The sequence below is a fragment of the Sarcophilus harrisii genome, chromosome 1, assembly GCF_902635505.1.
Source record: "Sarcophilus harrisii chromosome 1, mSarHar1.11, whole genome shotgun sequence".
Lineage (NCBI taxonomy): Eukaryota > Metazoa > Chordata > Mammalia > Dasyuromorphia > Dasyuridae > Sarcophilus > Sarcophilus harrisii.
This window is the reverse complement of record NC_045426.1, coordinates 492,988,343-493,002,554: the sequence shown is the minus strand read 5'-3', so window position 1 is coordinate 493,002,554 and position 14,212 is coordinate 492,988,343. Positions and strand designations below refer to the sequence as shown.

The following is a 14,212-nucleotide window of genomic DNA, read 5'->3' as shown; positions in this document are numbered from 1 at the left end:
AGATGAAGAGACTGATTTATACAAGCTAATAGTTAAATGTCTGTGGCAGAATTCTAGCCCAGATCTTCCTGATTCCAAGTCTATCACATTATTCATGATGCCATATTTCCTGTCTCAGAAGAGTTGAGATCTGTATCGGTGGAGGGAATTTCCATACTAGAAATTGTTTACACTGATAAAATCACAAGTCCAGATTTATTCTCATTCACTTTCCACCAATATGTCAGTCTAAATTGCTAAACATAATTCATTCAGGATCAATGTTTGTACAAATTAATATTTTTAGCAACTAAAGTAACTGAAACAGAGAGGAGTTAAATACTTAGCCCTAAGTCACAACACTATTTAGTCCAATCTAAGAACATGATTCAGGACTCTAGGTAGCAGAGAATCTTTTTCTATCTTTCTGGCTGAAGTCATAAGTTACCTTAACATTAACTTAAGTCTTAAGTGGCCATGTAACAACAGGACCACAGGTAGTTAACTATTTAACCTTAGGTGAGGGGATTGCATTAAATGTTGAAACTAACATAGCATAGATTGGCAACATGGCATAGGTCCAGAGATGGTGCTTCCCATATGAAACATTACCACTCCATATCTGTTCTGTTTTTCAAAGGATATCTTACAACTTCCCCCCCCCCCCCCTCCCAAGAATATGACTGTTACCATCCTATGCACCATCTCTTCTGGCTTTTTTGATGATTCTTGCCAACTTCTTGCGTGCATGAGGATTCAATCAGCTTCAGAGTTGCTCTGGGAGGCAGCATGACTGTAAATCTGGGAGAGCTGGAAGCATTCAGGGTCTTGAACTTTATCGAGTTTGAATGTGTGATTGTGAAAGTAAAGAGCAGAGAAACGACAGCACTCAATAAATCAAACCCAGAGAAGATCAGGGTTGTCAAAGACAGGAGAAAAACAGGCTCTGGGCACAAGTACAACCTAAAAAGAAAAAAAAAATGCACAAGCATTTGAAGCTCTTTTACATTTCTTTCAGGATCTCCCTTCTCAAAAGCAAATGAAGTTCTTTTCTCACCGTCCTAAGCTAGAGACCACAAAACCATAGAATTTTAAATCTGGAAACGACTTATTTAGAAATTATCTATTCCCTTTTGTTACATTTCCTTTGACCTCAGAATTTAATGAAAAAAAAATGCAATTGGAAGAATGGTAATGGGACTGATAGGATTTTCATTTTAGAAGAATTACTATCAGACAGGAACAAAAAAAAATGTAGATTCAAAATATTTTAATTACAAAGTCACTTTAGATTTTCTAAAGGTCTATCTTCACATTTCATCCTTCCTTCTTTCTTTCCTTCCTTTTTTCCTTCCTTCCTTCCTTTCAAAAATCATATAGAAAAGTGAAAATTGAAAATTTCAAAACGAGAGAAATGAGTTAGATAACCATGGATTTGCATCCTTAAATCATCCCGTATCTATTTTGTATCTTTTTGGTGTATACCTACCTATATGTGTAACTGTTTCTTTCCTTGATAGAATATAAGCTCCTTGAAGCAAGGGATTGTGTCACTTTTGTCTTTGTACTCTCAGTAATACATCCATTTTGACTTATTGATTCAATAGGCTTTGGAGCTATTTTTGGTTATTTAAAATGTATTTTAACTGAGAACCAGGAATTAGCAGAACTTGGTACTTTCTGATCATTTTGATCAGGATTTCCCTGTAACTCTTAAACATTCTCCAGGATTTGAATCTTTAATGTTTTACTATGCACAAAGAAAAAGCTCAAGGGAGTGTAAAGTGGCTGAAACAATGAATTTCTTTATGAGAAATTTTATCTGAAGAGTTTCAAGTTCACCATCTTTTCCTCAACATCCAGTTGAACTCTGCTATGAGATTTCTCATTTAAGGACACTGAGAGCAGGCAAAGTATTTGCCTTCTTAAAAGGAATCAAAATAAAGGAATGATTTTTTCCCCCCATATTTCTTTTCTGTCTTCATGTCTTTGGATATATTTCCATGTCTAGAGGAGGATGGGGTTGAGCCTCCTTAAGGATTTTATTAGAAATGTGACTCTCAGTTGGATATATGTATTCAAAGAAATCTCTCAAGGCTCAGGATTTAAAGTGCAAGTTGGACTTTTCCAGGAAACAGCTGGGTAAACGAAGACATTTAAATTTGTACATCACCTATTCAAATTATACCTCATTTAAGATCATTCCTGTCAGAAATGCCCTAAATATGAGAGAGATCCCTTTCTTTTCTGAACCCTAAGTATAGAAGAGATTTGAGCAATAGATATAATTGTAGGATAATTTCACTTTTTTTCACAAAATTTTAAGGGAGCAATCCTTCCTTTGTTTTCTGGAAATTCTGCTTAATTCTCAAAGCCTTCTTTGTAAAGTGGTCTCAGTCAAGACTTGCAAATGCTTCAAAATCAGGATATGAAGTTCCTACTCTCTGGCCATACAATGAATGATTAGTAAATATTAGAAACTTCTACTCTTAGTTTTTTGGAAATTTTCAAACTATAATATATCTCAGTGCATAATGTTCTTGAGAACTGAACAGAGAGGAAACTTTCATTAAAGATATCTCTGCAATTCCAGTTTTTGTATCTTTGCTCAATAGATGGATGATGAATGAAATTAGTTGGGACTTCTTTAAAAACAACCTTCTACACTCAGATTTAAGAAATCTCTGTGTGTACTAACTTAAGTGGGTTGCTCAGGCTGAATTTGCTGCTGTTTTCCATCCCTCCCACTTTTTTGAAAATAAATTGTAATTTGTGCTGAGATGTCCTTGGGGGAACCACAAAAAAAAAAAAAAAGAATATGCCAAGGAATACTTGAGACTGGTCAGTGGTGGTAGCATTTTCAGGGCACAGATTGCCTTTTTTTGAAATGGAAGCATTGGACCCATTATTCATAATCACCGTTAGTCATCTGTATTGGGACCCCTTCTTCCTCCAAAGATAATTTGCTTCCTTCCTTCCTTCCTTTCTTCCTCCTTCCTTCCTTCTTCCTTCCTTCCTTCCTTCCTTCCTTCCTTCCTTCCTTCCTTCCTTCCTTCCTTCCTTCCTTCCTTCCTTCCTTCCTTCCTTCCCTCCCTCCCTCCCTCCCTCCCTCCCTCCTTCTTTCTTTCTTTCTTTCTTTCTTTCTTTCTTTCTTTCTTTCTTTCTTTCTTTCTTTCTTTCTTTCTTTCTTTCTTTCTTTCTTTCTTTCTTTCTTTCTTTCTTTCTTTCTTCCTTTTTCTTCCAGAAGAAAAAGACATTGATAATTTCCAAAATAGAGTAAAGCCCTATAAGCACATCATCATGAGGATTGCGAACCTAGCTACTGTAGAACATCTTGGCAGCAGAGTATTTGGACTAGGTAGGAAGGCTAAGGCTATCAGTTGGGATAAAAAAAATATTATGTTCACTCTTTCCCTATCTATTGAACCCTTGTTCAAAAATAGCGAACTAAAGTACTTTTTTCTTGGTCTGAGGTCTGGGGAGAGAGAAGTAGAGGCAGAAAAAAAGGAAATAAAATTTAGGGAGTTGTTTCTCTCCCTCCAATGCTAGATTTCCTTTTTTCTTTTTCTCCTTAATCTTCTTTTCTTTTTCCATGCTCCTTTTCTGGGGGCACGACAGCATCCTCAGGGACCTTAAGGACTCCCAAATTTCTCATCCCCTAATGTGGGGACAAGAGGTAGGATGGAAAATGTATATTCCTTTTGCCACTTTGGGTGAAAGGTAAGGTAAAGGTTTAAATTAAGATTCCTGAAGATTTTCGTGCTCTCATTGAGTATCATAGGAAATTTGGAGCTAGAAAGGACATTAGAAAATCCTGTAGTAAGTCAAAATGGATGGTAATTAATTATGAAAAAAATAGTATTAAATTATATCCATCTCCTTTATTAGAAGAAAATAGACACTTCCCTGTCTTGTTGCTCTTGACTTCATTCCTTTATCTAGTCCCATCCATAGGAGGCCTTATGATTCTGAGTCCTGTTCATTGGCATCTTAAATGGAGATCTGCCTTCTGTGGCTGGTGTTGATATATTTTCCACTTTATTTGGGTGGAGGGAACAAGGGGAGAGCAATGAAAATGTTATTTTGTTTGTATGCTTTATTTATTTATTTTTAAAAATAAGAGCATGGTTTTGACTTACATAACTTCCAACTCCATTTACCTAGTAAGTGGAATGGTTAGATGTGCCTTATCTTAGAAAGAACTTAGTCTATTCAGCAAACCTATAGTGAGAAAGATTAAAATTCTTCTGCCCAAGATGGACTCTGTCAAACCCTTAACCTAAAACTGATCCACCTGAGCTTTGAAATATTTCTGAAAGGATAGGAATTCCAGGCCTTTCTGAAGCTTTTTTGACTAACTACATTCTGCTCTGTTCTTTAGACCTGAGTTTCTCAAAACTAGGCTGGGTCCTGATAGTCTAATTCTGAAGCTAACATGTTAGAGATCAACCTGATTAAAACTGGCCCAAAGTGTTTGGGTGAAAAAACTGTTCCAAGAGTTGTTAAGGATCATGGCAGAGGGGGAACAAGAATCTATTTATTAGGAATGGAATTTTGATTCCATTCTTTGCTATTGTTAGGAGAGGAAGAGTAATTTTCTGTAGAAAACAACTTTTTGTCATTACTGATGGTCTGATGATATTCACTTAATAGCAAACTTAATTTGATTTAAAGTGGCTATGGCTAGAAGAGGCAGAAAATGAAAAATAAATTAATGTCTTCTTTGGTGACTGGGATAACACTATTTAAGAAGGAAGGAAAGATGGAAAGAAGGTAAGAAAAAAAGAAGAGAAAGGAAAAAATGATTGAAGGAAAAGGGAAGGGAGGCAAAAAGGAAGGGAAAAAATGAATGGATAAGAATTGAATTTTAGGTACCTCCAACAAGTTTTTCACTATCACCCTCCCCCCACTCAAGTCTGCTTATCTCTACTGCCATAGCTTACCAGCCGGGTATGAAGTACATTTAGCTATATAAACATGGTGAAGAGAAGAATGCTACCAGAGTGACCTTTCGTACTGTATATCCCACCTCCCAGCAGCAGCAGCGCGGCCAGGCCCAACCCAGCCCCGCCCTCCAGGGGACTGTAGCCTGCATCCCCAGCAGGAATCCAAACCTAGGAACCTAAAGTCTCTCCGCTCCAGGAGCCATGGTGCCTCCTTTATTCCAGAAGAATTGTGTTTTTATATGTGTTGAAAAGATCAACATTCACAGTTTTTCTTACCTGGGGTAGGGGATTGAGTTTGGGGAAGTGGATGGATAGGGTGGGAAGGACACCTGGGCAGAGTTAGCTTTCATCATTCGTTGACTTTCCCTTTAAATGAAAAATAAACAATTTTGGATTTTAAATAACTTGTATTTTTTTTTTTTTAAGATAACAAGGGATCTATAATGATCTACATTTTCTGTAAGCCAAAGATTTCCCTTTGGTAGACTAGAATTTGGCAGACTAGACTAGAATTACTGAGACTTCTCAATGGAGTAGGAATAAAGGTAGAAGTAAGAATAGGGGTAACATTTAGTGGGACCCAAATCTTTAAGCAGGAGAAGGTCAGATCAGAAGAAATATAGTGTATTGAGGGGGAGGCATCACAAGCCAGGGCTTTAAAAAATTCCTAAAATGGAAAAACTTTTCTATTGAAAATTTGTATTATTTCCGTTTTTTTTTTCCCCCTGAAAGAAAATCATCAATTTAGTTAAATGTCATTATAATAGGCTTGAACTTGTAGGGTGAAGGGTATATTATGACGCTAATCCTCTTTTGAGCTAGCTCTAAAACAGCCTACAAAACTGAACTAATGACGGAGTTTAAGAACAGTCTCGCCAGTTTTGCCTCCCCCCTCCCCCCATTAACTGACGTATTATGGTTGAATTAAAACTAAGAATAATGAATATACTTCTGCCAAAATAAATTATACCTCTCGACAAAGGAGAAAATTCCAGAAAAGCCAAATTTACTCGACTCACTATTTTAATGAAATCATCGCAGGGACCAGGTTTTCCCCCTCACTCCAGGCTTATTAGATGGAAGATCCATGTCTTTTTTTTGTTGTTTGTTTTGTTTTGAATTTGAAGCAGTGAAATTGTTTAAAATGAAAACTTTTAAAAAGAGAGAAAGGGGAGAAAAAACGAAAGAGGAAGAGTGATTCTAATAACCCGAGACTGTTTACTTTTGAAAAAAAATTTTTTTTTAGCTCTTTCAAACTCCTGAATTTTCCCCTCTCTTCTTTAAAAGAGATCCTCCCTTCCACACCTCTTCTCCTACTCTTATTCTGAAAAATGACTTTAGTGGGAGAAAGAAAAGAAGCCAGTTTAGAGACGCGTAGCAGATGACCCAAGACTGATTTGGTTTCTTTGAAAATACTGCTTTTTTGCCATTGAAGTAATCCTCTCGGACCCTAAAGAGGCTAAGTCACAAGGAGTAAATCTGAGCGTTGCTCCAACATAATGGAATTAACATTTTGATTTAAAACTTCTTATTATTTTTTAAATCTCACTTTCTTCGGCATTTATAACCAGGGCAGCCCTACAATTCCTAATGCCATCTCCAGTTGGAAAACAAAGTAGAAAAAAGAGAAGAAATATGTTGCTTAGCAGAGACTTATACAGTTTTCTTCTCTGTTTTAGAAAAAAATAAAGTAAAAAGTTTGGGAGTCTGAAGCGTAAAATCAGGTCATCTCAGAGCCACAAGAGGCTTGAATTTGTAGGACCAGTGTCTCTCCCCTTCTCTTTCTAGCCTAGGCATAGCTTGGTAGAGTTTTCTCAGTCGGAGAGAGACGTGGTAAAGAGCTGGTCAAAATCATTAATTTACTTTATAGAAATAGTAGCCCAACCCTTTTAGCCTTTCCCCCTCCCGCCCCACCTTCATAATTGCAAATTTCTAGATGGTATCCTTAGACTAGGTAACAAACAGTTCTTGGGAACTTCGCAGGATGTGTGCGTTCGGATTCCGAAGTTTATTACTAGCTCTCAGGCAAATCTCTATAGAATAGCTATTTCTTTTCAAAAATCACTAATTTATGAGGTGAGTACTGCTAATTTTTTAATAAAAAAAATACCGTAACAAAATAGTTGGATTCAATAGGAAAATAGGTCTAAATCAGCACTAGTTCTGACTGAAACATCTTACAGAACAAGCAAACCAATCCGATTTTTAACTTAATTACTACTTGCTAAAGAATTCTATGGCAATTCTGAGCTCAAAACTAATTCATTTTAGCAATTGAACAAAAGCTTTGCTTTCTCTTCACATTGACACTCGATCAAAACTGGATTAATTATAAAAGCTACTCAATCGTTTATGTGAAATTGGGATACATAGTTTTAACTGGTAAGGAAACCAAGCAAAACTAGGAATCTTCACAGTAAGGATTTTAAAATCTCTAAGTGTTTAACAGAAATTTACAACGAAGAACTGGCGGAAGAGGGAAGGGGGAAGGGTAAATTCCCTCTTTTAGCTCATTCCCTTCTCCTCTAACCACCCTCATTCCACACCAGTGAACCATAGTGCTCCCAATTCAGATTTATTAGAAAGGAAACAAAATTTTCTATTTAGATTTGACACTGATCGTTTAGTCCTTAATAACATTTGAAAATTACCTGCCGCAGCTCAGTTCTCTCTACCAAGAAGCCTAAGAGAAAATCCCAGAGAAACCGAATGCAGAAAAATAAAGCAAGCAAGACCAGAGCGTATTAACAATGCTTTTACTTCGATTTACCTGGGGGGAGGGGGGGTGGGGGGGAATGAATGGAAAGAAAAAAAAACCCCTCAAAACACAGCAGTTCCTACCCCAGTTAAATTCTCTGTCCCCAGTCTTTGGGTCACGTCCATCGGAAGGAATGATGTTTGTTAGCTCCAGGGAGCGAGACAGACTTCACACAGCTCCCGCCAGATGAGACTCTCTCTGTACAAACTGATGAGGACTGATATCCAGCTGATAACCCCTGGGGAACGAGTTATTTTAATTCCTAGTCACTTTTCCTGCTAAGAACCATGTTGATCTGTGCCCAATTGTGATAACCATTTGGAGACAGAAAAGAAAGGAGAAAATATGAATGCTAATTTCTCAACTCAACTTGTTTGAAAAGACTTACCTGAATTTGGAGTGGGACGGGGGTGGGCGTAGAAAGGGATATTTAGAAGACCAAATTGAGTATATAAAAACCTGATAAACTTTATGTTAATTATTGATATCTGAATATGGGACCATTTTCACCCACCTGATCCTCTACACTTAAGAGTTCTCCACTAGTCCGAATTGAAATAACAAAGAGAGTGGCGGACGTGAACTTCAGAACCAGATGAGATTGAGACAGGCAGAATCGGAGGAGGATCGGAGCCGGGGGTTGAGGTGGGTTTGGGAGGGAGGGAGGGAAGGGGAGAGAGAGAGAGAGAGAGAGAGAGAGAGAGAGAGAGAGAGAGAGAGCTAGTTAAGTGGAATTAGCCTCTAGCTATTTTAGAAACCAAATTTCCCCACAAGCGACAAAACTAGCAATCCCGGGCTCCCGGAAAAGTGGGTACATCGGTACTAAAAGTTTAAGATCGGAAACAAATTTAGATCAACCGCACTCTGTCCCCCATTCGCCAAACCTCATTGTAGTGGTTAATTTGTGGGTAGTGGTGAGAGTGAAGAGAAGGAACTTGCGACCAATCGAATTTTCTCTTTCAGTCGAAATAGTTTATTTGGGACATTTCTCTTTTACTACATGATATGTTTGTTTCTGCTCTGGCGGACTGGGAAGAACCCAAGGAGGCTTTTTTTCTTAGGGACCGTGTGAATTTGGGGTGGCACGGTTATGTAGCGCGGTTGGTGGGGGTCTTTGGACACAGAGACTTTAGCTGTAGATTTCAGTCCTCCCACCTGTACCCCTCAAGCGCTTGGGACCCGCGTTTCTTGTCGTCCAGTACAGCTTTGATTCCTTGGAATCGGCCTAGTGGAACTAACCTTAATTCTGGTACTTCGCGGGCTGCTCTCCTCACTCACCCCTCACATTATAGGCTCTGTCCGAGCTCAGTCTCTCTCTCTCTAGAATTCACACAGCCTTCCCCTGCCCCCACGTCCCCTCCCCCTCCTTCTCGTCACCTCCTTACTGGTCCCCTCCCCTCCGCTTTGGTTCCCTCCCTTCCCCTCCCTCTCTCCCTCCTCTTCACCTCCAGAGCATAGCAGCTCAGAGTGAGCCGAGAGGGCCCGCTGACTGGCACCCTTCTGGCGAGCGCTGTTTGTTTAGGGCTCAGTGAATCCAATCAGGAGAAGCAGGCTGCAATTTTCCGGCAGGGCTGTGAGAGGCGCCTCCTCTCTCCTTTTTATACTTGAGCAGCTCTTCGCTGCACACCCCGGACTCTCGCCTTTGCTTGCTTTCCTCAGCTCCAGCTCCTAGCTCCCGGGATTAAACACCACTCCAACCAGCCTCGATGCAAATCGACCACTCTAGGTTTGGTTCGTTTATCTCCCCCCGCCTTCCATTCCCTCCCCTTTTCTTCCCTTGGCCATTTCTTTCTCTCTCCCTCCCACCCATTCCTCTTTTCAGTCCCCTGCTTCTGGCCTTTCCCAGAGGGAGGGGGAAAGCAGAAACGAGCGCACTCTCGCCACCAGAAAGCTACGTCCAGGATTCCGGGTGGGTCCTTCCCTTCCTTCTTCCTCGATGTCTGCAGCTGCTGCCGGGTTTTCCCGGGACAGAGCCTCCCTCAGGCAAACTTCGATGCTTTTTCTGAGCCTGAAATATTTTATCTGCTCAGAGCCTTATCTGCAAGTTATCTCATAGGGAGAACAGGAGTGGGGTGGGGTGAGGAGGGGGAGACCGGGAAGGGGGAGCAGACGAATGGGCAGGCAGACTCCTTTTATATTACAAAATTGTGGGTGCTGATATTACTTCGACTATGGTTATCTCCCAACTTTCCGAAGAGATTTCAGAAATCGGCCACCAAAGAGGTGGGACTTTTTGGTTTCTTCCGTGACCCGCTGTCACTCCTTCCTTCTCCCTCCTTTTGGGCAGACTTGGCTCTGGGGCGAGTTTCTTCCCGTCTCCCTTTTCTTCACACTCCCCTCTCTTCTCTCTTTCTAGTGTCTCCCCTCACCCCCAGAATTGTGGGATCTTTCTGTTGCGCGTGAGTATGGTCTTGGTGAGGAATAATAAATGAGGTGTAGGGGTCCAGGGTTACAAATTATGTATATGTTGGTCTTTGTGAGTGCTCGTGTGTGTGTGTGTGTGTGTGTGTGTGTGTGTGTGTGTGTATGTGTGCGCGCCGCATGTGTGAGTGTGGTCAGCACCTCAGGGCTTGTTGATAGTGGAACTGTGCCATTTCTAAGGTGTGCAATGGCAGCTGCGGCGGCGACTGATGAACGAGGTTTGGGTTTGGGTCTCGATCCTTCTAAGTCTTGGGGCCCGTAGCTGATGGCGTGGCCTGGCACAGCCTCTCACCAAAAGGTAGTTGGCTCCACTTAGGCTCCCCTTAGCCTCCGCCTCCTAGCCTCCTACGTCCTCTCTTCACTTGTGCTCATCTCGGGATTTCTCTTTTCTTTCCCCCTCAACCCCTCCCTCTTCCCCACCCTCCTCCTTCCCTCCTTGGCAGCTAGGAAAACTCTTGGAGTGATCCAGTGGGGGAGAAAGTCCGTGGTTTCGTTTTCAGAGACAGGTTGCTTTTCATGGGTTCTTCCTAGTATTTTTTTTTTTTTTAACCGGGGGAAAAGCGGAGATAGAGAAAGGAGATGGACTAGAGACCCCGAGTGTCCGCACCCCGCTCTCGATTCTCATTCTCTTAAAAAAAAAAAAAAAAAAAAAAAGCTTTTGTTTTCCTCCTCCCTTTCCCCAAGAGGAATTAACTCTTAGCCAGAAAAGCCGCCAAAGAGAGACTTCACTAGATTGGACCGTGAAGGGGAACCTCTAGGGCTGGTATTGGGTCCAGCAAAGGATGCTGAAGAGGGTGAGGGAAAGAGCGGTGGGGGCGGCCGTGGGAAGAAAAATTAGGTATTTCGGGGTGAGGGTTTACTGCTGCCCCAGCCCAAGCTTTTCAGATATCTTCCAGTCCTCATAGTAGCGGGAAAAGGGAGTTTTCAAATAACTTTTTTAAAGAGAGGAGAGAGATTTGGAGCGCTTTCTCATTTTCTTATTTGGTAATATTTCTCTTGGTGTCTCTTTCTCCCTGGTTTCCATCCCCTCCCTCCCTCCCTTCCTTTAGGAGCTAGCGGAGCTGCTAGGTGTGGCGCCGGACCTTGGATGGCCTTGACTGACGGTAGTTGGTGCCTGTTGAAGCGGTGTGGGGCCGGGGCTTCGGACGCCAGTGACTCTTGTCCCTTTCCAACGCGGGAGCCTTCTTCCCCACCTTCTCCCCTCTCTTCTTCTTCCTCTTCTTGCTGCTCCCGGGGGGGCGAGCGAGGCTCCAGCGGCGCCGGTTCCTGCAGGACGCCCCAGCTAGACCCGGACGGGGCCGGAACCCCAGCTCGATCCTTGTTGCTCAGCTCTTACACCCCGCACCACTTTGGGCCCCCCCACGGCCCCTCAGCATCCGGGGTCGGGGGACAGGGAAGTGCCTTGTCAGGCTGGGAGGATCTATTGCTCTTCACTGACCTCGACCAGGCCGCGACCGCTAGCAAGCTGCTTTGGTCCAGTCGCGGCACCAAACTGAGCCCTTTTGCTGCTGCGGAGCAGCCGGAGGAAATGTACCAGACCCTCGCGGCCCTCTCTTCCCAGGGACCAGCGGCTTACGACGGCGCGGCCGGCGGCTTCGTGCATTCTGCTGCCGCGGCCGCAGCCGCGGCCGCAGCCGCCGCCAGTTCTCCCGTGTACGTGCCCACCACCCGCGTGGGCTCCATGCTTCCCGGCTTGCCTTACTTACAAGGCGCTGCCAGCGGGCCTCCTAATCATCCTGGCGGTGGGCACCCTGGCTGGCCTCAGCCTTCAGCTGATAGTCCTCCATACGGCAGCGGAGGCAGTGGGAGCAGCGGTGGTGGCAACGCGAGTACCGGAGGGTCGCATGCTTCTGCCCGCTTCCCTTATTCGCCTAGCCCTCCTATGCCCAACGGTGCACCTCGGGAATCCAGCGGCTACGGGGCCAGCGGGAGCAGCGCAGGGAGTGGCGGAGGCGGCGGAGGCAGCAGCGGGAGTCTCGGAGCCATGGGTAGTCGGGAGCATCAGTACAGCCCGCTGGCCGGGCCTCGGCCCCTGAATGGATCCTACCATCATCATCACCATCACCACCACCACCCAGCCCCCTACTCGCCCTACGTGGGAGCTCCGCTGACGCCTGGTTGGCCCGCGGGCCCCTTCGAGAACTCCGTTCTGCACAGCCTTCAGAGTCGATCAGGCCCTCCACTCACAGTGCCCCGAGGCCCCAGTGCAGGTAAAGATGAAGTACTTCAAACGCAGGGGCAGGGGTGAGGGTAGGAAGGAAACCAAGCAATTGGATGAGTGGAGGATGGAGCAGAGGGAGAGGAAGCCAGAATACTTGAGCTGAAAGGGGGCGATCAGAGTGGTAGAGACTGTCAGAAGCTGGCAAGTCACAAGTTGGACTTGCTACATCCACGTTAGAGACTGAGGCTATAGGCCCTTTCTAAAATGTAGGTACCATTGACATATTTAATTAAAAAGGGGCATTTTCATTTTGCTATATATCTAAATGTCCTGAATTTTTATGTAGATTCTTGGGGGAGGGTGTTGTTTGAAAGGGAAAGAGCATTAATTAATTTTGATTCTTGGGAAGAACAGGCCTTGTTCGACAAATTGCTTAAAATTCTCTCCTTGGCCTTCAAAAAATTCTCTTGTCCTCCAACCAGCGTTTAGGTGTTTGCGGTGAAAGATGAAATTCTATAGTGGGGATGAGATTTTTGATTGACTGGACCTTAAGGGATTTAGGAGGTATTGGGAATTTTAATAATGTCTCTTCTTTTCAAATTCCCCAAGACATCTCAATTTTCTTTCCTGCATAAGAGATTTTCGCCCTCTTTAAAAATATTTTAAAGAACCATACAGCAGTAAAGGGTTCAGTGTAACTTGTTTTCTGAGTTTCTGGCGATAGAATAGAGGAACAGAGGTTAACTAGTCTTGTCTTGGATTATGGGTGTCATTTTCAGATAATAGATCCTGCAGAGTTGGCAACTTGAGTGATTATTCCCTGAAATTCTATGTCAATGACTTTCCATCTTTGGGGGAGACTGTCCTCCTGTTGGCATAGGTGAGGATTCCTGGTAGCTGGCAGATGCCAGACCTGGTATGGTTTCCAATGTTCATAGTCACCAACAGGCCAGCTTTGTACCTGGGGATGACATTTGGACAAATCTATCACATTCATGGTAATACATCGAAGGGCACCTCTCTCTCATCGATTGAAACTGGACCTTTTTCAGTTCATATCTGTCTAAATATTTAGGACAATTGAACCATACAGTAATTCTTGGCACCTAAACTGCACCAATCTCATTTCTCTTCCCTCATCTCCATCTAAGCCTTTCTCAGTACTCCTAGGAGCACTATTCATCTCATTTCTGATCTAACATTTGATGAATTGACAGATTCAATGGAATACATTTTTAGTTTTGGGGGAGAGAATGATAGCAGTTTTGATGCTAGAGAAGAAACCAACTAATGTCAGACTCTTATCTATATAGCTTCTTATCCTTCTTCACATACTTTCTTAGGTCCAGGTGGTAAAAACTGAATTATGAAAACAAGAAGTTATGAGACAAATTCTGGAATACAAAGCTCCCAGTCCTTTAGAGATTACTGATGGCAGGTATTGTCATACCTCAGTGGATGGTGTGACTATGAAGTGAAAACAAAATCAAAATTTTAGGTTTTATTAGGAGCAGACAAATATGGAGACAATTAGCACTGCCTTGCTCTCTACCACCTTTCATGCTTTAATTTGCCCTTTTGGTGATCCTCCCCTCCCCCATCACCTAATATTTTGAAAATCACCTGCATAAAAGTATATGTGTATGTGTGTTGCATGTGGAATTTGCAGGTTATTAACTAAACCACACACTTTTGTCACTTCTCCCACTTAAGATGACATGAGGGTACCTATTCTGTATGATAAATACTATTTGCTTCTAGGAATGAATATGTAGAGACTTAAAAAAAAACACAACAGATGGAGGGGTTTATGACTGAGGGCATGATTGTATCGGAGGAAAACCACAAAACAGTAAATGAGATATATTTGTAGATCAATATTTAGCAATGAAGGCTATTTTTTTGACCCAGAGTGTCTCTTTTTGCCTCTCCTCTTTTCCAAATTAT

General features: G+C 42.6%; 1 protein-coding gene and 1 long non-coding RNA gene across 10 annotated transcripts in view; one reads left to right on the top strand and one right to left on the bottom strand.

The window, feature by feature from the left end:
* Window positions 1-641: 641 nt before the first annotated feature.
* Window positions 642-9,041, bottom strand: LOC116420603. Of its 2 annotated transcripts, XR_004230971.1 has the most exons (4): window positions 8,923-9,041; window positions 8,198-8,266; window positions 5,202-5,291; window positions 642-942 (listed from the first exon to the last, which is right to left on the bottom strand). It is a non-coding gene; the product is annotated as an uncharacterized LOC116420603 (long non-coding RNA). The 2 variants fall into 2 exon arrangements; XR_004230970.1 differs by lacking the exons at window positions 8,198-8,266; window positions 8,923-9,041 and adding an exon at window positions 7,767-8,186.
* A 79-nt stretch (window positions 9,042-9,120) lies between these two features.
* GATA6 (GATA binding protein 6) overlaps window positions 9,121-14,212 on the top strand; it is a 39,227-nt gene continuing 34,135 nt past the window's right edge. Inside the window, exons 1-3 of one of the 8 annotated variants that reach the window (XM_031946538.1) lie at window positions 9,121-9,409; window positions 10,040-10,082; window positions 11,154-12,314. In XM_031946538.1, coding sequence (XP_031802398.1) covers window positions 11,192-12,314 — 1,123 coding nt within the window. In that variant the 5' untranslated portion in view covers window positions 9,121-9,409; window positions 10,040-10,082; window positions 11,154-11,191. The other 7 variants (XM_031946539.1, XM_031946537.1, XM_031946536.1 and 4 more) reach the window with 7 other exon arrangements.